Source organism: Hippocampus bargibanti, linkage group LG09 (genome assembly GCF_051943395.1).
Source record: "Hippocampus bargibanti isolate YZ-2025 linkage group LG09, ASM5194339v1, whole genome shotgun sequence".
NCBI classification, from domain to species: domain Eukaryota; kingdom Metazoa; phylum Chordata; class Actinopteri; order Syngnathiformes; family Syngnathidae; genus Hippocampus; species Hippocampus bargibanti.
This window is the reverse complement of record NC_142742.1, coordinates 1966321-1987313: the sequence shown is the minus strand read 5'-3', so window position 1 is coordinate 1987313 and position 20993 is coordinate 1966321. Positions and strand designations below refer to the sequence as shown.

The window sequence follows — 20993 nt, the reverse complement described above, 5'->3', positions numbered from 1 at the left end:
ACCCAAGTGCATTGTGGGCCGGTGACTGCCACAATGACTGAAACGCGGCGTGTCCAAATTGCGATAAAGGAACACTTTTTCTTTAAGGTTGAAGGTAAGGCAGTTTTTGTCGACTATGTACACGAACATTCCCACTCCAAAAATACTAAATGAGTCCATCGAATGATCACATGCCGATAAGCCAGCGGGCGGGAGCAAAGCCCGACGTGCATAATTTGCGGCCATGTTGGAAGGGACAAAGTTGCCATTAAAGCCAATACACTGCGATTGAATTCCAGACGTAACTTGGTCATTTTTTAAACCAGGTTTTATGAGATTTTATTAATTATTTTGTCAATGATGAAAAACGTGTACTAGCACGACAGCACAGTTGAAATAAAAAGCAGCCCATTGTAAAATTACCTGTGTGCCCCCGCCTATCCCTTCCCCCCCAAGAAGGTATTGAACATGAAACTGGCGATAAACAAACCTGGCAACCCAGCGTAAGGCTCGGTTTAAAAACGAAAAAAAAAAATCTCATTTGATACACTATTCTAAAGATGATAACGAAAACAAACAAAAAGACATACATGTGGTAAATATTGTTGTTTAAAAAAAAGAGATATCGTGCTGATATTAGATGACGTGAGCGCGTGGAACCAATCAAGCGACAGCCATGTACAAAACCTCTGAGTCATTTGCCATTTTTTTTACATTCTGAACGTTTTTCACCGCTGGAAAAAAAATCTGCAATCTGTGAACCGCGGAGTAGCGAGGGATCACTGTATAAAGGTGCATATAAATTACTATCATTCGGACAAATGAAAAGACAAAATTATTCATACACTTTGTTTTTAAACGATGACTTCTGCATGGCGTGAGGTGGACGTGCTAACCACTCGCCACCGCGCTGCCCACACTGAAAATAATAAATACAAAATAAAAGCATGCAATTATTTATTCCGGATTTGAGTGGGGATAAACTGCAGATTGTTCAATGTGGGAGTGTTTGAGAGCGGGTGCGATTTCAGAAGCACGTTCGGAACTTCCTTTTTTTTTTGCTCTTGTGTGCATTTCAGGATCGTATGAGAAAAACCTCCCAAATGTTCTCCTCGAAGTTGCACTAAAACAATGGACCCTTTCATGTCTCGACCGGGGCCCCTACAACTCAAACGGTATTAATTTCAACCTCCTTTCTCTTGTGTAAAAAAAATATACTCGGGGACATCCAGAAACTCAATTTGAATCGGAAAATAATTTTCCAGCCAAATAACTCACGTTATCTCACGGCCGTCACTAAATCAGATGCGCCATTTTGCTTTGTGTATCCGTCAAGGTGTAACAACAGCAGTGCTAATACATTTGCTAGCGCGCTGCTAATACTTTCGCTAGCCTATCGCTAACTGTCCTCTTCACAGAGCCACATTGTCCGCACTCCCCCCCCCCCTCTTAATTAAAGACTCACAGTCTGCTTTTAGTGACCTGAAGCAACCCCCCACCCGGTCTACGTGAAAAAGTAAGTGAAGGGGAAACACTATCTCGGCTATCCTATAGCATTGATGGAAGTCGGATTTGGCACCGGGAATAATGTGGTCTAAGATTTTCGCTTGAGCAACTTTTTTTCCTCGCCCCCCTCCCCAAAAAACGCCCCCCAGTAGCCCTGCGGTGAAATCCTGATGCATTTGCATCCTGAGTGGCCTGACCAGAGTAGCCATGGAGCTTTTCGGGACAACGTCAATTTGGATGTTGGTGCTGCACTTGCTTTCTGTTAGCGCTGTCGCTAATCCCAAAACAACAGGTAGGAGCATCTCCATTTTGTTGTTGTTGTTTGCTTATGAATTAAAAAAAAAATCAATCAATTGCACTGAAAATTTCATCGTCTTTAAATTCACAACATTTTTTAGTTCCGATTTTAGCATGAATCGCATAAATTATCATGTTTGATTAGCTTTCACGGGCCATATAAAATCATGGGACTGAGCCAAATCTGGCCCCCGGGGCCTTATATTTGACACCTTACAAGATGAAACGACAACGTTCCTCTTTTAACCTTTATTATTGGATGTATTTCCGCGCCAAAGTGTCCTGGTGCGTCATATCGGACGCCGAGGAGCAGAAGTGCGCCGACCTGTCCGGGAACGCCACGGCTCGGAATATCCGAGGGACTTTGCGATGCGTGCGAGGCCTCAACGCCAGAGACTGCATGAAGAAAATACAAGTATGTCGACAACAACAAAATAATAATAATAATAGTTAATTTGTTTTACTTCCGGGTTGATGAGCGCTGGCGCGTCTGGCTGCCACTGCTCACCTGCAGAAAAACAGAATCCTGTGGCTGTAAAGTCATTGAGAGTTTTAAAGGGCGCTTATAAATGAATTGTATTATTATTATTATTATTATTTACCTACCTAGCTAGCTACCTACCTAGCTAGCTAGCCATTTTTAGCTATCTATCTAGCTAGCCATTTTAGCTATCTAGCTACCTAGACATTTTAGCTATCTAGCTATCTAGACGTTTTTAGCTATCTAGCTAGCTAGCCATTTTTAATTATCTAGCTAGCCATTTTTAGCTATCTAGCTAGCCATTTTTAGCTATCTAGCAGGCCATTTTTAGCTATCTAGCTAGCCATTTTTAGATAGCTAGCTAGTTATTTTTAGCTATCTAGCTAGCCATCTTTAGCTATCTATCTAGCTAGCCATTTTTAGCTATCTAGCTAGCTAGCCATTTTTAATTATCTAGCTAGCTAGCCATTTTAGCTAAGATAGCTAGCTAGATATTTTAGCTATCTAGCTAGCCATTTTTAACTATCTAGCTAGCCATTTTTAGCTATCTAGCTATCTTGCTAGCTATCTTGCTAGCCATTTTTAGCTATCTAGCTAGCAATTTTTAGCTATCTCGCTATCTTGCTAGCCATTTTTAGCTATCTAGCTAGCCATTTTTAGCTATCTCGCTATCTTGCTAGCCATTTTTAGCTATCTAGCTATCTAGCTAGCCATTTTTAGCTATCTAGCTAGCTAGCTATCTATATTCATGGGTGTATTTTTTTAAATTCTTGTTAAAAATCAACAGTGTCGTATTTGTGTTTGTTTGTTTGTTTGTTTTCCTTCAGAATGGGAGCGCCGACGCGGCCTCCATGTTTGCGGATGACATCTACGCCGCAGGCTTGTGTCACGGCCTGGAGGTGGCGGCCGGGGAGTCCCTCAATGGCGTGGGTAAGAAAGCACTTGACACGTGACGACTCATCTCAATTGAACAGAAAAACCCAAGTTTCTAAAGTTTCACCCACACGAGTCCTCCTCTCGTCCCGACGGGCCAGATGGCGTCAGCTACTACGTGGTGGCGTTGGCTCGCCGATCTTCGTCCGATTTGTCCTTGCTGGAGATGCACGAACGCAGCTCGTGCCACCCGGGCATCCGAACCACGGTGGGTTGGACCGTGCCCGTCGGATATCTGCTCAATACCTCGCAGATCAGCCCGGGACACCAGTGCAACTTCCCACGCGGTAAGAAACACCTGTTTTGTTTTGTTTTGTTTTGTTTTGTTTTGTTTTGTTTTGTTTTGTTTTGTTTTGTTTTGTTTTGTTTTTGTTTTTGTTTTTGTTTTTTTTGTTTTTGTTATTTTGTTTTGTTGTTGTTGTTTTGTTTTGTTTTGTATTATTATTATTACATTTTTTTTTTTATTTTGCAAATGGCCAACACAATATTGTTCAATCTTTTATGTTACAAACTCACTTTTTTGTAATATTTTTTACAATCCATAAAATTGTATATTTTTTTATTTGTGTTATTTACTTGATTTAAACATTTAAGTGTTGTTCAGTAATATTAATGTTTGATATTTACTATAATAATAATAATAATAATAATAATAATAATTATTATTATTATTATTATTATTATTATTATTATTATTATTATTATTATTATACATAGTTCAATTCCAGTATTGAATATAATTTTAATCTTTGAGTAATTTTCTGTATTTTATGATTTCTTAAAAAATATAAATAATTATTATCTATATATTTTTATTTGTGTTATTTGCTTGATTTAAACATTAAATTTTTGTTCAGTAATATTCATGTTTGATATTTACTATTATTATTATTATTATTATTATTATTATGATTATGATTATGATTATACATAGTTCAATTCCAGTATTTTGAATATAATTTTAATCTACTTTGGCCCCAGCGGTGGGCAACCTGTTCGGCTACAGCTGTGTGCCCGGCATCAAAGACCCCCAACACGACCCGCGAGGCAACAACCCAAAGAACTTGTGCGAGGCCTGCATCGGCGATGACAACGATCGACACATCTGCGCCAGCAACCCTCGCGAGAGGCACTACGGCGAGGCGGGCGCCCTGAGGTACGCCGCCGCCGCTCACTTCGACAAGCGCTGTGTCCCGTGCAACACGTTTTTTTTTTTTTTTCTTTGCAAGGTGCGTAGCAGAGAACCTCGGCGACGTGGCTTTTGTCAAACACACCACCGTCTTTGACAATTTGGATGGTGAGTATTGAAAATGCACTGAGTTGACTGGTTGACTGCATTTATATGGTCGCTTTTTAGGGTAAAAAAAACGCCTTACTATACATGGTCGTTTTTTCAGCTAAAAACGCCTTACTATAAATGGTCGTTTTTTTCGGCTAAAAACGCCTTACTATAAATGGTCGTTTTTTTCGGGTAAAAAAATGCCATACTATACATGGTCGTTTTTTTCGGCTAAAAACGCCTTACTATAAATGGTCGTTTTTTTTCGGCTAAAAACATGCCTTACTATACATGGACGTTTTTTCGGCTAAAAACGCCTTACTATAAATGGTCGTTTTTTTTTCGGCTAAAAACATGCCTTACTATACATGGACGTTTTTTCGGCTAAAAACGCCTTACTATAAATGGTCGTTTTTTCGGGTAAAAAAATGCCTTACTATACATGGTCGTTTTTTTCGGCTAAAAACGCCTTACTATAAATGGTCGGTTTTTTTTCGGTGAAAAACGCCTTACTATACATGGTCGTTTTTTAGGGTAAAAAAACGCCTTACTATAAATGGTCGTTTTTTTCGGTGAAAAACGCCTTACTATACATGGTCGTTTTTTTGGGTAAAAAAATGCTTTACTATACATGGTCGTTTTTTTGGGTAAAAACATGCCTTACTATACATGGACGTTTTTTCGGCTAAAAACGCCTTACTATAAATGGTCGTTTTTTTCGGGTAAAAAAATGCCTTACTATACATGGTCGTTTTTTTCGGCTAAAAACGCCTTACTATAAATGGTCGTTTTTTTTCGGTGAAAAACGCCTTACTATACATGGGCGTTTTTTCCGGCTAAAAACGCCTTACTATACATGGTCGCTTTTTAGGGTAAAAAAAATGCCTTACTATACATGGACGTTTTTTCGGCTAAAAACGCCTTACTATACATGGTCGCTTTTTAGGGTAAAAAAAATCCCTTACTATACATGGTCGTTTTTTATAGGGTAAAAAAAATGCCTTACTATACATGGTCGTTTTTGGCTAAAAACGCCTTACTATACATGGTCGTTTTTTCGGGTCAAAAATGCCTTACTATCCATGATAGTTTTTTCGGCTAAAAACGCCTTACTATAAATGGTCGTTTTTTTCGGCTAAAAACATGCCTTACTATACATGGTCGCTTTTTAGGGTAAAAAAAATGCCTTACTATACATGGTCGTTTTTTCAGCTAAAAACGCCTTACTATAAATGGTCGTTTTTTTTCCGCTAAAAACGCCTTACTATACATGGTCGTTTTTTTTCGGCTTAAAACATGCCTTACTATACATGGTCGTTTTTTAGGCTAAAAACGCCTTACTATACATGGTCGCTTTTTAGGGTAAAAAAAATGCCTTACTATACATGGTCGTTTTTTGGGGTAAAAACGCCTGACTATACATGGTCGATTTTTTTCGGTGAAAAACGCCTTACTATATATACATGGTCGTTTTTTAGGGTAAAAAAATGCCTTACTATACATGGTCGTTTTTTGGGGTAAAAATGCCTGACTATACATGGTCGTTTTTTTTCGGCTAAAAACATGCCTTACTATACATGGACGTTTTTTCGGCTAAAAACGCCTTACTATAAATGGTCGTTTTTTTTTCGGTGAAAAACGCCTTACTATACATGGTCGTTTTTTAGGGTAAAAAAATGCCTTACTATACATGGTCGTTTTTTGGGGTAAAAACGCCTGACTATACATGGTCGTTTTTTTCGGTGAAAAACGCCTTACTATACATGGTCGTTCTTTTCGGCTAAAAACGCCTTACTATAAATGGTCGTTTTTTTTCGGTGAAAAACGCCTTACTATACATGGTCGTTTTTTAGGGTAAAAAAAATGCCTTACTATACATGGTCGTTTTTTCGTCTAAAAACGCCTTACTATACATGGGCGTTTTTTTCGGTGAAAAACGCCTTACTATACATGGTCGTTTTTTCGGCTAAAAACGCCTTACTATACATGGTCGTTTTTTAGGGTAAAAAAAATGCCTTACTATACATGGTCGTTTTTTCGGCTAAAAACGCCTTACTATAAATGGTCGTTTTTTTCGGTGAAAAACGCCTTACTATACATGGTCGTTTTTTCGGCTAAAAACGCCTTACTATACATGGTCGTTTTTTAGGGTAAAAAAAATGCCTTACTATACATGGTCGTTTTTTCGGCTAAAAACGCCTTACTATACATGGGCGTTTTTTTCAGCTAAAAACGCCTTACTATAAATGGTCGTTTTTTTCGGTGAAAAACGCCTTACTATACATGGTCGTTTTTTCGGCTAAAAACGCCTTACTATACATGGTCGTTTTTTAGGGTAAAAAAAATGCCTTACTATACATGGTCGTTTTTTGGGCTAAAAGCGCCTTACTATACATGGTCGTTTTTTTCGGCTAAAAACGCCATACTATACATGGTCGTATTTTTAGGGTAAAAAAAATGCCTTACTATACATGGTTGTTTTTTGGGGTAAAAACGGCTTACTATACATGGTCGTTTTTTAGGGTAAAAAAATGCCTTACTATACATGGTCGTTTTTTGGGGTAAAAACGCCTGACTATACATGGTCGTTTTTTTCGGTGAAAAACGCCTTACTATACATGGTCGTTTTTTTCGGCTAAAAACGCCTTACTATAAATGGTCGTTTTTTTTCGGTGAAAAACGCCTTACTATAAATAGTCGTTTTTTTCGGTGAAAAACGCCTTACTATACATGGTCGTTTTTTCGGCTAAAAACGCCTTACTATACATGGTCGTTTTTTAGGGTAAAAAAAAATGCCTTACTATACATGGTCGTTTTTTCGGCTAAAAACGCCTTACTATACATGGGCGTTTTTTTCAGCTAAAAACGCCTTACTATAAATGGTCGTTTTTTTCGGTGAAAAACGCCTTACTATACATGGTCGTTTTTTCGGCTAAAAACGCCTTACTATACATGGTCGTTTTTTAGGGTAAAAAAAATGCCTTACTATACATGGTCGTTTTTTGGGCTAAAAACGCCTTACTATACATGGGCGTTTTTTTCAGCTAAAAACGCCTTACTATAAATGGTCGTTTTTTTCGGCTAAAAACGCCTTACTATACATGGTCGTTTTTTCGGCTAAAAACGCCTTACTATACATGGTCGTTTTTTAGGGTAAAAAAAATGCCTTACTATACATGGTCGTTTTTTGGGCTAAAAACGCCTTACTATACATGGTCGTTTTTTTCGGCTAAAAACGCCATACTATACATGGTCGTTTTTTAGGGTAAAAAAATGCCTTACTATACATGGTCGTTTTTTGGGCTAAAAATGCCTTACTATACATGGTCGTTTTTTCGGCTAAAAACGCCTTACTATAAATGGTCGTTTTTTTCGGTGAAAAACGCTTTACTATAGATTGTCATTTTTCAAGAGGAATAAAAAAAGCCTTTGATAGTCCCACACACAAAAATGGAGATGCTGGGGATTGAACCCAGGGCCTCATACATGCAAAGCATGCGTTCTAACACTGAGCTACACCCCCATTCAATGGGATGGAAAATGCCTTACTATACATGGTCGGTTTTTTTCGGCTAAAAACATGCCTTACTATACATGGTCGTTTTTTTAGGCTAAAAACGCCTTACTATACATGGTCGTTTTTTAGGGTAAAAAAAATGCCTTACTATACTTTAGTTCGCTGACGAAGCCTCTTGGATAGGAGGCGAAACGTCCGAAACCTTCACTTTTGTACAGATGACGGCTGAAGAAACCTTCTCATCGATGGACCACTCCTGTACGACTGAGAGCTTACACAGACTTACTATACATGGTCGTTTTTTGGGGTAAAAACGCCTTACTATAAATGGTCGTTTTTTTTTTCGGTGAAAAAACGCCTTACTATACATGGTCGTTTTTTGGGGTAAAAACGCCTTACTATACATGGTCGATTTTTCGGGTAAAAAAATGCCTTACTAAACATGGTCGTTTTTTGGGCTAAAAACGCCTTACTATACATGGTCGATTTTTCGGCTAAAAACGCCTTACTATAAATGGTCGTTTTTTTCGGCCTAAAAATGCCTTACTATACATAGTCGTTTTTTGGGGTAAAAACGCCTTACTATAAATGGTCGTTTTTTTTTCAGTGAAAAAACGCCTTACTATACATGGTCGTTTTTTGGGGTAAAAACGCCTTACTATACATGGTCGATTTTTTGGGTAAAAAAAAGCCTTACTAAACATGGTCGTTTTTTGGGCTAAAAACGCCTTACTATAATGGTCGTTTTTTGGGCTAAAAACGCCTTACTATACATGGTCGATTTTTCGGCTAAAAACGCCTTACTATACATGGTCGTTTTTTTCGGTTAAAAACGCCTTACTATAAATGGTCGTTTTTTTCGGCCTAAAAATGCCCTACTATACATGGTGGTTTTTTTCAGCTAAAAACGCCTTACTATACATGGTAGTTTTTTTCGGCTAAAAACGCCTTACTATAAATGGTCGTTTTTTTGCGGTGAAAAACGCCTTACTATACATGGTCGTTTTTTTGGGTAAAAAAATGCCTTACTATACATGGTTGTTTTTTAGGGTAAAAACGCCTTACTATACATGGTCGTTTTTTCGGCTAAAAACGCCTTACTATAAATGGTCGTTTTTTGGGCTAAAAACGCCTTACTATACATGGTCGATTTTTAGGCTAAAAACGCCTTACTATACATGGTCGTTTTTTCGGGTAAAAAAATGCCTTACTATACATGCTCGTTTTTTCGTCTAAGAACGCCTTAATATAGATGGTCGTTTTTTTTGGCTAAAAACCCCTTTATAAATGGTCGTTTTTTTGTGTGAAAAACGCCTTAGTATACATGGTCGATTTTTCGGCTAAAACGCCTTACTATACATGGTCGTTTTTTGGGGTAAAAACGCCTTACTATACATGGTCGTTTTTTCGGCTAAAAACGCCTTACTATAAATGGTCGTTTTTTTCGGTGAAAAACGCCTTACTATAAATGGTCGTTTTTTTTCGGCTAAAAACGCCTTACTATACATGGTCGTTTTTTTCGGCTAAAAACGCCTTACTATAAATGGTCGTTTTTTTTCGGCTAAAAACGCCTTACTATACATGGTCGTTTTTTTCGGCTAAAAACGCCTTACTATAAATGGTCGTTTTTTTCGGCCTAAAAATGCCCTACTATACATGGTCGTTTTTTTCGGCTAAAAACGCCTTACTATAAATGGTCGTTTTTTTTCGGTGAAAAACGCCTTACTATACATGGTCGTTTTTTTGGGTAAAAAAATGCCTTACTATACATGGTTGTTTTTTGGGGTAAAAAAATACTTTACTATACATGGTCGTTTTTTCGGCTAAAAACGCCTTACTATACATGGTCGTTTTTTTCGGTGAAAAACGCCTTATTATACATGGTCGTTTTTTGGGGTAAAAACGCCTTACTATAAATGGTCGTTTTTTGGGCTAAAAACGCCTTACTATCCATGCTCATACATGGTCACGCCGCAACCTTCTTCAATCCTGCCTCAGGCAAGAACCAGGACTCGTGGGCTTTGGACGTGGAGGCCGAGGACCTGAAGCTCCTTTGCCCCGACGGCACCGGAGCCGACCTGGAGGACTTCCGGCGCTGCCACCTGGCGGCTGTGCCCGCCAACGGCGTGGTGGTGCGCCCGAAGGACAAGTGCCGCGTCTGGAAGTTCCTGGAACGACTGCAGGTCATCTTTTCAAATTCCTTTCCTGTTTGTCCATCTTTGCATGATCCGCCATTACATTTCCTGTTCTTGCTTCCCTTTTGTAGAACATGTTTGCTAACGCTACCGACGGCTTTAGCATGTTCGGCTCTTCCGGCTACTCCGACGCTGACGTGATGTTTAGCGACTCCACCCGTTACCTGCTGAGGGTGCTCGGGGGCTTCACCTCCTGGCTGGGCCCCTCCTATACCAGCGCCTTGCAAGCCTTCGAGTGTGAAGGTCAGCTTTGGGTGCGATAGGGAACATTTCGGGTTGCATATTTTATGTTTTTTTTGAATGACAGGAGATTTTTTAATGTTATTTTTGGGTGCGTTTTTGTTTTCCAACAGGCTTCTGCTGATGAATTGCCCTACTTTTGTGTTAGCGAGCATCCATTCACAACTTTAGCTCTTCAAAGTTGTCCCATGGCGGTTACACGATACGTTTGACGAATTAAAAAAAAACATTTTTTTCTCTTTTTTAAAAGGGAAAAGAGCATTACTTGATGAGTCACACGGCAACACGTTATAATAGTGGCAGGAGTTATCTGAGCTTGAAATGGGGGCGGCTGTCCAAAATACAATGCAATACAGGTAACATCTGACTTAAGACCGAGTTCCGTTCCGATCAATCGGTCGTAAGTCAAAATGGTCGTAAGTTGAAACCCATTCAAAATGTTTAATCGAGACTCGGTGGCTAAATGACTCGCAAACCCGCTGGTGCCATCACGCGGTCGATTGCTGTGCGAGCGTGAGATGCTGGCCGGCTGGCCAAAATTGTCGAACCTGTTGCCGGCCTGCTAGCGCATAGCGGTGCCAGGCGTAGATTTTTAAAATAGGGTTTGGAGGTCGTGGTCGTAAGTACGGGTGGTCGTAAGTCGAGCTGGTCGTAAGTCGGATGTTACCTGTACATACATATTGGTTTAAGTAGCGCTTAAACAGCCACTGAAGCTGTAACAAAGCGCTAATATGGACAAATGTAAAATGCTGCCACCTAGTGGAAAAGGAAAAACATTGCCGGGGGTCTGACCGGCGCTTTATCTGCAAGAAAAAACAAAACCCGAACAGATTTGGGAATGGCGATACGTCATATTTTCAGTTTCTGAAAAAAAATTGCGAATGGCAGTGAATGAGTTAAAAACGAGCTGGGGCAAATCTGATCTGAGAAATGAACCAGAGCGACCGAGGAAAAAGTGCCAATTGGATTTCTACTCCGCCGACAAAATCGAGAAAAACATTCTTCTAAAACAAAGTTGGACCACGAGGTCTTCCAGTCCTTCGCTCGATTACGAAGCACAGACGATTTCACGACAAATCTTCAATTCCAAAATGGTGATCAAGCAAAACGCCGACTTCATGAGGCCACTTGGGAGATGCGATGCACGTTGGACAAGGTGAGCTGAGGCTCCCGCGCCGCCGGGTAGAAGCGCCTGGAACGAATCCATAGTCTGCCGAAGACCCCTGCGACCAGAAGCAGGACCACCAGGAACCCCCCCAGGACGAAGGTCTCCACCCTTGGTAGTCCACCTGGACAGAAAAAATTAGCATAAATACAGTGATACATTGGCTTACAAACTTAATTGGTTCCCAGACAGAGTGTGTAAGGCAAAAAGTGTGTATCCCAAAAATTAATGTCCCATAGGAAACCATTAAAATGAGAATAATCCGTTCCCAGGTCCCCATAAAACATAATTTTCTACTTTCTAATGTTCTTAAAACTACACAAACTATAGCTTATTTTATGTATCATAAATGTCCTGTGGTATTATAATTAAAGAAATAAACTGTACAGTATAATAAAGTCATTTTATTTACCTTTGTGATGGTCGTTGATGGCTTGATGGAATGGAGTGGCCGCTTTCGTTCAGCATTAAACACTTGATGAGGAACGTCACATTCTTCTTTCACCATCTTGAGGAATGATCCCTTGTAGGTGCTTTCTCTGCCATAATTTTACCTTGTTCCTCATCAATTATGTTCTGTTTAGCTGGGTTTATAGCTTTTTGCATCAAGTGTACAGATGGTAACACACACACCACAAAAAAACATGGCCGCTGGTAGAGAACAGCGCACCCGAATGGAGCTGCTTTAAGGGACGTACCTAAACGAGGATTCTCGCTATCGTTGGACCGTCGTCTGATGGGACCGTAGGACACCGTGTGGGACAGCGGAATGTCCCGCCGCGTCCTCAACGGGACATCTTCACTCGTGCAGTTCTGGCAGATTCGGTGAAAATATAAATCGGAAAAATATTAAAGACACAAGTAAATAAATAAATATGAGATGGATAGATAAATAGCTGGATAGATAGCTAGATAGATACAGAGCTAGCTAGATAGATAGATAGCTATTTGGCTAGTTAGAGAGCTAGCTAGAGAGAGAGATTTGGCTCGTGAGATAGAGAACTAGATAGAGAGTTAGCTAGATAGATAGCTAGCTATTAAGCTAGTTATATAGAGACCTAGCTAGAGAGCTATTTACCTAGTTAGATAGAGAGCTAGCGGGATAGCTAGATAGAGAGCTAGCGAGATAGCTAGATAGTGAGCTTGCTATTTGTCTAGCTAGATAGATAGCGAGATAGCTAGCTATTTGGCTAGTTAGATAGAGAACTCGCTAGATAGTGAGATAGCTAGCTATTTGGCTAGTTGGATAGAGAGATAGCGAGATAGCTAGTTAGAGAGCTAGCGAGATACCTAGATAGAGCACTAGTGAGATACCTAGATAGAGAGCTAGCGAGATAGATGGAGAGCTAGCGAGATAGTTAGATAGAGAGATAGCTAGATAGAGAGCTAGCGAGATAGCTCGCTAGTTTGATAGAGAACTAGATAGATAGCTATATAGCTAGATGGTGAAATAGCTAGCTATTTAGCTCGTTATAGAGAGAGCTATTTAGCTAGTTAGAGAGCTAGCGAGATCGCTAAATAGCAAGATAGCTAGCTAGATATTCATATTGACAGTCCATGCGTTAAAAATCAAGCGGACACACTCACCGGCTGGCAGAGGCCAGGGTTGTTGTGGCAGATGTGGACGTTGCAATGCAGGAAGACGTTGGCGTAGGAGCCGCCCACAAACTTGAACATTTGGATCCTGAACGTGGCGTCGGCGCCGCGGCCGTTCTTCAGGACGCTCAGGGTTTCTTGGTTTGTCAACACGGGGCAACTGATGAAGGTAGAGGAGGCAGGGGGTGTTGGTGGGTGGTCAAGAAAACAAAAGCAAACAAACGGGACCATCCGGATGGATTGTGACGTTCAAGACATTTGTATGTTGCCTGGTTGTCAGGACGTCCGCGGCGGTTGAAAATTTAACCCCTGGCCTTTCTGTTCCACCATCACATGATCAACAATTGTGGGCTGAGCGAAGAAACAAACGCCCCCGTTTCACATTTTCATTTACACTGAGACCTCAACTTACACACTTAATTAGTTCCCAGACAGAGCGTGTCGGGCGAAAAGTGTGCATCTCAAAAAAAAAAAATCCCATAGCAAACCACTAAAATGGGAATAATCCGTTCCCGGGTTTCCATAAAATATACTTTTCAACTAAATAAGCCTTAAAAGTACACAAAATATACCTTATTTGACGTATAATAAATGTGCGATGGTATTATAATTAAAGAAATAAACTGTACTGTATATTAATAAAGTCGTTTTATTTACCTTTGTGATGGTCGTTGATGGCTTGATGGAATGGAGTTTCATCAGCATTAAACACTTGATGAGGAACGTAACCTTTCACCATCTTGAGGAATGATCCCTTGTAGGTGCTTTCTCTGTGATAATTTTATCTAGTTCCTCATCAATTGTGTTCTGTTTAGCTCTCTTTAATGTTTAAACGCCCCCCCCCCTCCACTGCTGCGTTCTTGACCAATCACGTGGCTTTAACTGAAGACTGGGGCGGGGAATAGAGGACAAAAACAGTCGGCTGCCATTTTGTTGTTAGAAGAACGGGCTCGTTCGCGAACGACACCTCACTCTTTGAGGCAGCACCGTGTACGAAAAAAGTTCGTATGCCAAGGTAAAATTTTCATAAATGTAACGTTCGTAAACCAAAAAGTTCGTAAGCCAAGGGGTTCGTAAACCGAGGTATCACTGTATATGAGAATTCTTTCCTCAGGACTCGTTTATAACGTGCACCCAAACGTTGAGTTCTTTTTTTAGGTAGAAAATTATGCGCGTTATACTCAAATAATTCCGGTAGTCATATTTAACGGACTTTTATGGGATTTATGGACACCTAATTTTAGCTGGTGTACGTTTCTGTGCAACTTCTATCGTCCGAAAAACATTTGACGTAGCGCAGGATCGGTATTCACTTATGCGATTTGTAGAAGCTATAAAAACGCTGAAATTGTGTTTCCTTGTCACCGATGACATAATTCGGCACCAACCTGTCCCGAATGAAGGTGTACTGAATGTGGCTGTAAGGATCCTTGGCGGGTGTGGCCCAGCATCTCTCCATGCGTAACGTCAGGTGAGCTGGAATCTGGGAGGAGTCAATGAAAAATATAGCATTGTATATATACTGTATATATATATATATATATATATATATATATATATATATATATATATATATATATATATATATATATATATATATATATAGAAAATAAAAGAAAATAGTTTTGCATTGCCAGGAAATTACTGTATTTTCTGGAATATAAGGCGCTCCTTCAAGATATTACAAAAAATGAGTCTTTGTTTACACAAATACCGATTTATAATCTTTTTTTTTTACATTTTGTGGTGTTAACAATTTCCTCATTGTGGGATGAGCTATCTTACTAGCTATCTGGCTATCTAGCAGGCTACCTAGCTAGCTATTTATTAGCTAGCTAGCTTTCTAACTATTTGAGTTATTCCGGGTTGAGTAAATGCTGGCGTGTGTGACTGCCGCTGCTCACCCACAGATAAACTTATCCTGTGACTGTAAAGTGACCTTGAGAGCTTTGAAAGGCGCATAAAATGTAATGTATTATTATTATTATTACTATTATTTTTATTATTATTACTAAAACCTTTTGTGCGATTTACAGTGTGGAAAATACGGTAAATTTGCCATGTGTAATGATTTCTGAATAAAAACTGCAGAATTGTTTAAAATGTTGAATTATTTGGCGTAAAAATGGGAAAATGTTTAAGTTTTGAACGTAAATGAAACATTTTTTTTAATGCAATGCAATTTTTTTCCAATATTACATGTGGGCGGCACGGTGGGCAACCGGTCCACACCTCCAGCTCACAGTACAGAGATCTTATGTTCGATTCTGGTGTTTAACTTGCCTCTGTGAAGTTTGTGTGATTTTTTAGAGGGAAAAATATCAATAATTATCGACACTAAGAAGCTCTTCTGTGTACTAGCGTAGCCGTTATGCCGTCGGCGGTCTCACCATGAACACTTTGACGAAGATGTCATCGTCCAGGGTGAGCGAGGGGACGGTGGTCCACTTGTCTTCAAAGGCCTCGTCCTTGTACAGCAACATGGACACGGAGAAATTTCCGTCCTCCGTGTTGAGCGTGATGGTCCTACAGGCGTGCGAAGAGTTAACCGCAAAGGACCACCGGGATGCCGAGAGACATTTTGTTGATGAAGCGAAAGACCCCGAGGTACTTACGTGTAGAAGAAAAAAGGCATGAAAGAAGAGATTTACAATTGTTTTGTTTTTTTGTCACCGGTGTAAATTTCTATTTGTCCACAAGGGGGCTCTCCTGGCCCAGGTTTGATTTTGTTAACGCCCTAAATTATGTGTATCTATTTGCTATCCATATTCTATCTATTAGCTAGCTACCTAGCTGGCAATATATTTGCTATCTATTAGCTAGCTACCTAGCTGGCGATCTATTTGCTATACATTTGCTATCTAGCTGGCGATCTATTTGCTATCTAGCTAGCTACCTATCTGGCTATCTATTTGCTATCTAGCTAGCTACCTATCTGGCTATCTATTTGCTATCCATTTGCTACCTATTTTTTTATCTAGCTAGCTAGCTATCTATTTGCTATCCATTTGCTATATATTTGCTAGCTACGTAGCGGGCTATATTTTGCTATCTTTTTGCTTTCTATTAGCTATCTGTCGAGCTACCTAGCTAGATATCTATTTGCTATCATTTTTCTATTAACTAGCTACCTGGCTGGCAATATATTTGCTATCTATTAGCTATATATTTATTTGTTATCTGTTACCTATCTATTATCTATATATCTATCTGTCTAGTTATCTATCTATGTAGCTGGCTATTCATTAGCTATATGGCTATCTAGCTATTTAGCTAACTGTCTAGCTGGCTGGCTAGCTTTCTATCTATATGAGTTACTTCCGGGTTGAGTGAACGCTGGCGCATGTGGCTGCCACTTCCCACCTGCAGAAAAAACGATCCTATGACTGTAACGTGACCTTGAGAGGTTTGAAAAGGCGCTTAGAAATGAAATGTATTATTATTATGATTATTATTACTAAAAGAAAGGAAAGAAGGAGAAGAGAGAGGCTAACCTGACATCCACACGAATCATGTTTTCGCCGTTGGGCTGCTGCACCATGTAGTTGATGGGGTAGCGGCACACAAAGGTGATGTTGATATAATTCCTGGTGATGACGCCGGTGTGGTTGTTGTGGATGGTGTTGACGAAGAGGATGTGAGTGGCATCCGACGTCTGATTAAGGAAATACAAACATTAACGTACAGTATACATCAATATCCAACACCTAGCAACACATCACAACTAGCTAACTAACTGAAAACGCTCATTCTGTTTTATGGCTTGAAACTATAACCCATCTTGAATCTCTCACAACTCTTCAACCGGCTTGAAACCTAAACCGAAAACCTCATTATAGATTTAAACAGGAATTAGTAACTCTAATAAAATATAAAAATGTAATTTGAGCTGGTTGCTTATGGTGATACTAAGCTAATGTCGACACTTTCCATTACCTTCAATGGGAATATCGTCACTACCAATATGATTGTATCATTCTATCTATCATCTATCATTTTATTTTGTTGCATTAATGCGCCGGTCCATGAAAATATTGTCTGACATTAAACCGATTCGTGGCGCAAAAGAAGGTCGGGGACCACTGGTTTAGACCACGGGGCGGCCATTTTACGTTGCCACTGTTCGATGGACTCACAATCGGCATCACGTAGTTTAAGCCACGGGGCGGCCATTTTACGTTGCCACAGTTATATGGACTCACAATCTGGATCACGTAGTTTAAGACACGGGGCGGCCATTTTACGTTGCCACTGTAATTAAAAGCGTTTTTAAAATTGTTTTTGTTTCGCTGAACATAAACGATTTTTTTAAACCAGGAGCACTCTAAGGAGCAATGAGAGCCTCTCAAAAAAAAAATTGAATCGAGGTTCCACTGAATGAAGAAAAGTCAAGCCAATGAAGAATTGCGCTCATAGCTAACTCAGCTTTTGTATTTTATTTCTTCCTTAGCTAACATCTCGACAAGTGTCCAGGCACTCCAAAGTCAAATAGTTTAAAACCACAAGTGTTTTTATTTGAAGAGAACAAGAGACTAAGATGGGGGTAGCGCACAAACGTTCAACATTTCAGTGTAAATCATGTACAAGCAGTTGTTTCAGTGACAAATGCGGCGACACCCGACATAAACACGGGCGACGCTATTTTCTCACAACCATTCTTCTTAACTTTCTGTCTGGGCTTCTTCTTGCTTGTCTGACTTCCAGACTCGCTAGTCAGAATTGATGCCAGCGCTCGTTAATTATTCAATTTTTTTTCAAGTGTTTGTGTGTATGGGTGGTGGGCGGCTTTCACAGCGTCGTAAAATCGGACCACCGACAAGCGGCGGGAATTTTATTTGTCAATAATGAAGACATAAAGCTCACTTTGTCTTTATCGTGGGGTACAAAGTTAAACGTCAAGTTGGAGGGGCTGTTTACTTGTCGCCCTAAATCCAAACCCTAACCCTAATTTTAAACACAAACTGGATTTTAGGCCTCACATTGGGATTTAATAATAATATTAAAAATACATTTCATTTATAAACACCTTTCAAAACTTTTAAGGTCACTTTACAGTCACAGGGTAAGTTTTTCTGTGGGTGATCAGCGGCAGCCACACACACCAGCATTTACTCAACCCGGAATACGGTAACTTAAATAGATAGACAGAAAGCTAGCTAGCCAGCTAATAGATAGCAGGCTGGATAGCTAAAAGCTACCTATCTAGCTAACTATCTCGCTAGTTAGCGAGATAGCTAATAGATCGCAAATAGCTAGCTAGTGAGGTAGCCAGCTGGATAGCTAGCTAGCTAGAGAGCCAGATAGTCAGCTAGATAGATAGCTCGATAGCTGGAATACAGACATTCAATACTACAGGATTTCTGTGGGTTTTTCTGTGAGTGAGCAGGGCCAGCCACATACGCCAGCATTTACTCAACCGGGAATATGGTAACTCAAATAGATAGATAGAAAGCTATCCAGCTAATAGCTAGCTATGCCGCTAGCTAATAGCTAACTCGATAGCTATCTCGCTAGATAACAGCTAGCTCTCTCGCGAGCTCTCACTAGCTATCACGTGAGCTATATAGCTATCTATCTCGCGAGATAGCTAATAGATAACAAATAGCTCGCTAGGTAGGCAGCTAGACAGCTAGGTAGGTAGCCAGCTAGATAGATAGCTGGAATACGTACATTCAATACTTAAAAAGTATTTACTTTTTGAGTACTCACCGATTTAGACAACGCTAAGTCTAAAAGCGTTGAGGTCTAACTTCATTTCACACAATTAAAAAAATGTATTTTGGATGTAAATGATAGGCAGGTTTAAATCCCAATTTTGGAATCTAAACGCCAACCAACAAACTAATTAATCAACATCCGCAATCCGAATTTGAAACAAATGATTGACAGCTCGTATTAATTACCATAATGCTTCCGCAATGGGACAGGTTGCTCTTAATGCTGAAGACGTAGTCGTCGCCCACTTCCACGCCTCGACAGTCGGGGTCATTTAGATGCAAATCCCAGACCTGGAAACAAGTATAGTTAGATGAAAAAAAAAAATAGCGTTTGCGTGGAAATCAAAAAGGGGAACGTGCGACGGCTTACGTAAACGGGGGGAACTTTGTTCAGGAAGTAAGCGCTGGGAATAATCACTTCCATGTGGTCATTGGTGCAAATGACCGTTTCGTTCAGCTCTAAATGAAAGAATGAAGACAAGGGATGTCACCTGCACACTTGCGCCGTAAAATGACTGTGTCAAAAAGTCCCTTTAACATGTTCAATGTGCCCCCAATCACTAAAAAAAATTGCATTTTCATTAATATTGAAAAGTCAACGCAAATGGTGGCCATTTTGTTCAAAAAGTAATTACTTTTTTAAATAATAACAATACATTTCATCTCTAAGCGCCTTTCAAAACTTTCAAGGTCACTTTAAGTCACAGGATGTTTTGTTCTGCAGGTGAGCAGCGGCAGCCACACGCGCCAGCCTTCACTCAACCCGGAAGTAACTCAAATAGATAGAAAGCCTGCTAGCTAGCTAATACATAGCTAATAGATAGCTGGCCAGACAGCTAGCTAGATAGCCAGACAGCTAATGGATAGCTAGCTAGGTAGATAGCTAATATTTAGCTATAATAGACAGCTAGCTATAATAATAATAATAATAATAATAAATTTCATTTCCAAGCGCCTTTCAAAACTTTCAAGGTCACTTTACAGTCACAGGAGTTTTTTTTCTGCAGGTGAGCAGCGGCAGCCACACGCGCCAGCCTTCACTCAACCCGGAAGTAACTCAAATAGATAGAAAGCTAGCTAGTTCGCTAATAGATAGCTAGCTAGATTACCAGGCAACCAGATAGTGATATAGCTAATTGACTCAAATAGAAAGCCTGCTAGCTAGCTAATACATAGCTAATAGATATCTAGCCAGACAGCGAGCTATAACAATAACAATAATAAAAATAATTTTATAAAATTAGTTTAAAAAATAAAACGTCAAAAAATGAAAGGTCTCACCTTGTTCGTACGTCTCCAGATCACCTAGAGCGGAGACGAGTGTCAAGGTCAAGAGCAACCAGGTCCAACGCAAACTTGCCATCTTGTATCTCCCCCTGGGAAGCAACGTTTGGCCACCGCCTCAAGCGCCGACTGCCGAATGCCGCTGTCGTAACAGCCCGGCGCCGGACAGCTCGAAACAAGACCCCCCCCCCCCCTCCATCTTGAATGATGTACTTCGGAGGCCAACAATGAGATTCCGCGCGTGAATAGGGGGAGCCCAGGGGCGTCCGAGGTAACTCCTCTTTTTGTAAACACGCTACGACAACAACAAGTGCGGCGGTAACCATGTACGCTAACGTTCTTTGTCAGCAGACTTTAAAAAGGGGGGGTCTTTATGGGGCGTCGGGAAGCCCTGGAGGGGGTAAAATGGGGAGGGGGTGTAGTAAGAAAAGAAAGTTGGCTGAAGAGTGCACGTGTGCTGTCGGGATGGCATCATAAAACTATTCACTTGAAGACAGGCGCAAAGAATACGAAAAATGGAGGAAAATGATGAGAAGCGTACAAAGCGCTAACGAGTTACGACCACCCGTACATACGACCGCCTGGCACAGCAGCGCGCAAGCAGCCGGCAACTCATATGACAATTTTGGCCAGCCAGCATGTCACGCACTTGCACAGCAATGCGTGACTACACTCAATAGAGTGCAGATACCATCTCGGCAACATCTTTTCTACTTGAACTGTTTACTGTACATTTCATTTATACATTTTATATTTACCCCGCTCTCCTTGCTAACGGCCAGAAGAGGTCGCCCAACAAACACG

At 40.2% G+C, this 20993-nt stretch overlaps 2 protein-coding genes and 1 non-coding gene across 4 annotated transcripts; 1 reads left to right on the top strand and 2 right to left on the bottom strand.

Annotated features, from left to right (window-relative positions):
- The first annotated feature begins 12 nt into the window (after window positions 1-12).
- On the top strand, window positions 13-11073 carry otomp (otolith matrix protein). The gene is made up of 10 exons (XM_089005225.1): window positions 13-94; window positions 1059-1777; window positions 2061-2197; window positions 3091-3193; window positions 3298-3483; window positions 4178-4352; window positions 4426-4493; window positions 9991-10175; window positions 10259-10430; window positions 10541-11073. The coding sequence occupies exons 2-10, from the start codon at window positions 1693-1695 to the stop codon at window positions 10549-10551; spliced, it is 1122 nt and encodes a 373-aa protein (XP_088861351.1). The 5' UTR covers window positions 13-94; window positions 1059-1692; the 3' UTR covers window positions 10552-11073.
- trnaa-ugc (transfer RNA alanine (anticodon UGC)) lies at window positions 7927-7998 on the bottom strand. Its single transcript has one exon. It is a non-coding gene; the product is annotated as a tRNA-Ala (tRNA).
- Window positions 11074-11208: 135 nt separating the features above from the next.
- LOC148893244 (pancreatic secretory granule membrane major glycoprotein GP2) lies at window positions 11209-20993 on the bottom strand. Of its 2 annotated transcripts, XR_016116100.1 has the most exons (10): window positions 20187-20993; window positions 19276-19364; window positions 19092-19196; window positions 16683-16843; window positions 15579-15714; window positions 14577-14671; window positions 13180-13348; window positions 12291-12405; window positions 12005-12131; window positions 11584-11716 (listed from the first exon to the last, which is right to left on the bottom strand). XR_016116100.1 is itself a non-coding variant. In XM_089005223.1 (9 exons), exons 1-9 carry the CDS (start codon window positions 20266-20268, stop codon window positions 11544-11546), a joined length of 1125 nt encoding a protein of 374 aa, XP_088861349.1. In that variant the 5' UTR covers window positions 20269-20993; the 3' UTR covers window positions 11209-11543. The 2 variants fall into 2 exon arrangements, 1 of the variants encoding a protein (XP_088861349.1); XM_089005223.1 differs by lacking the exon at window positions 12005-12131 and having other exon boundaries at window positions 11209-11716.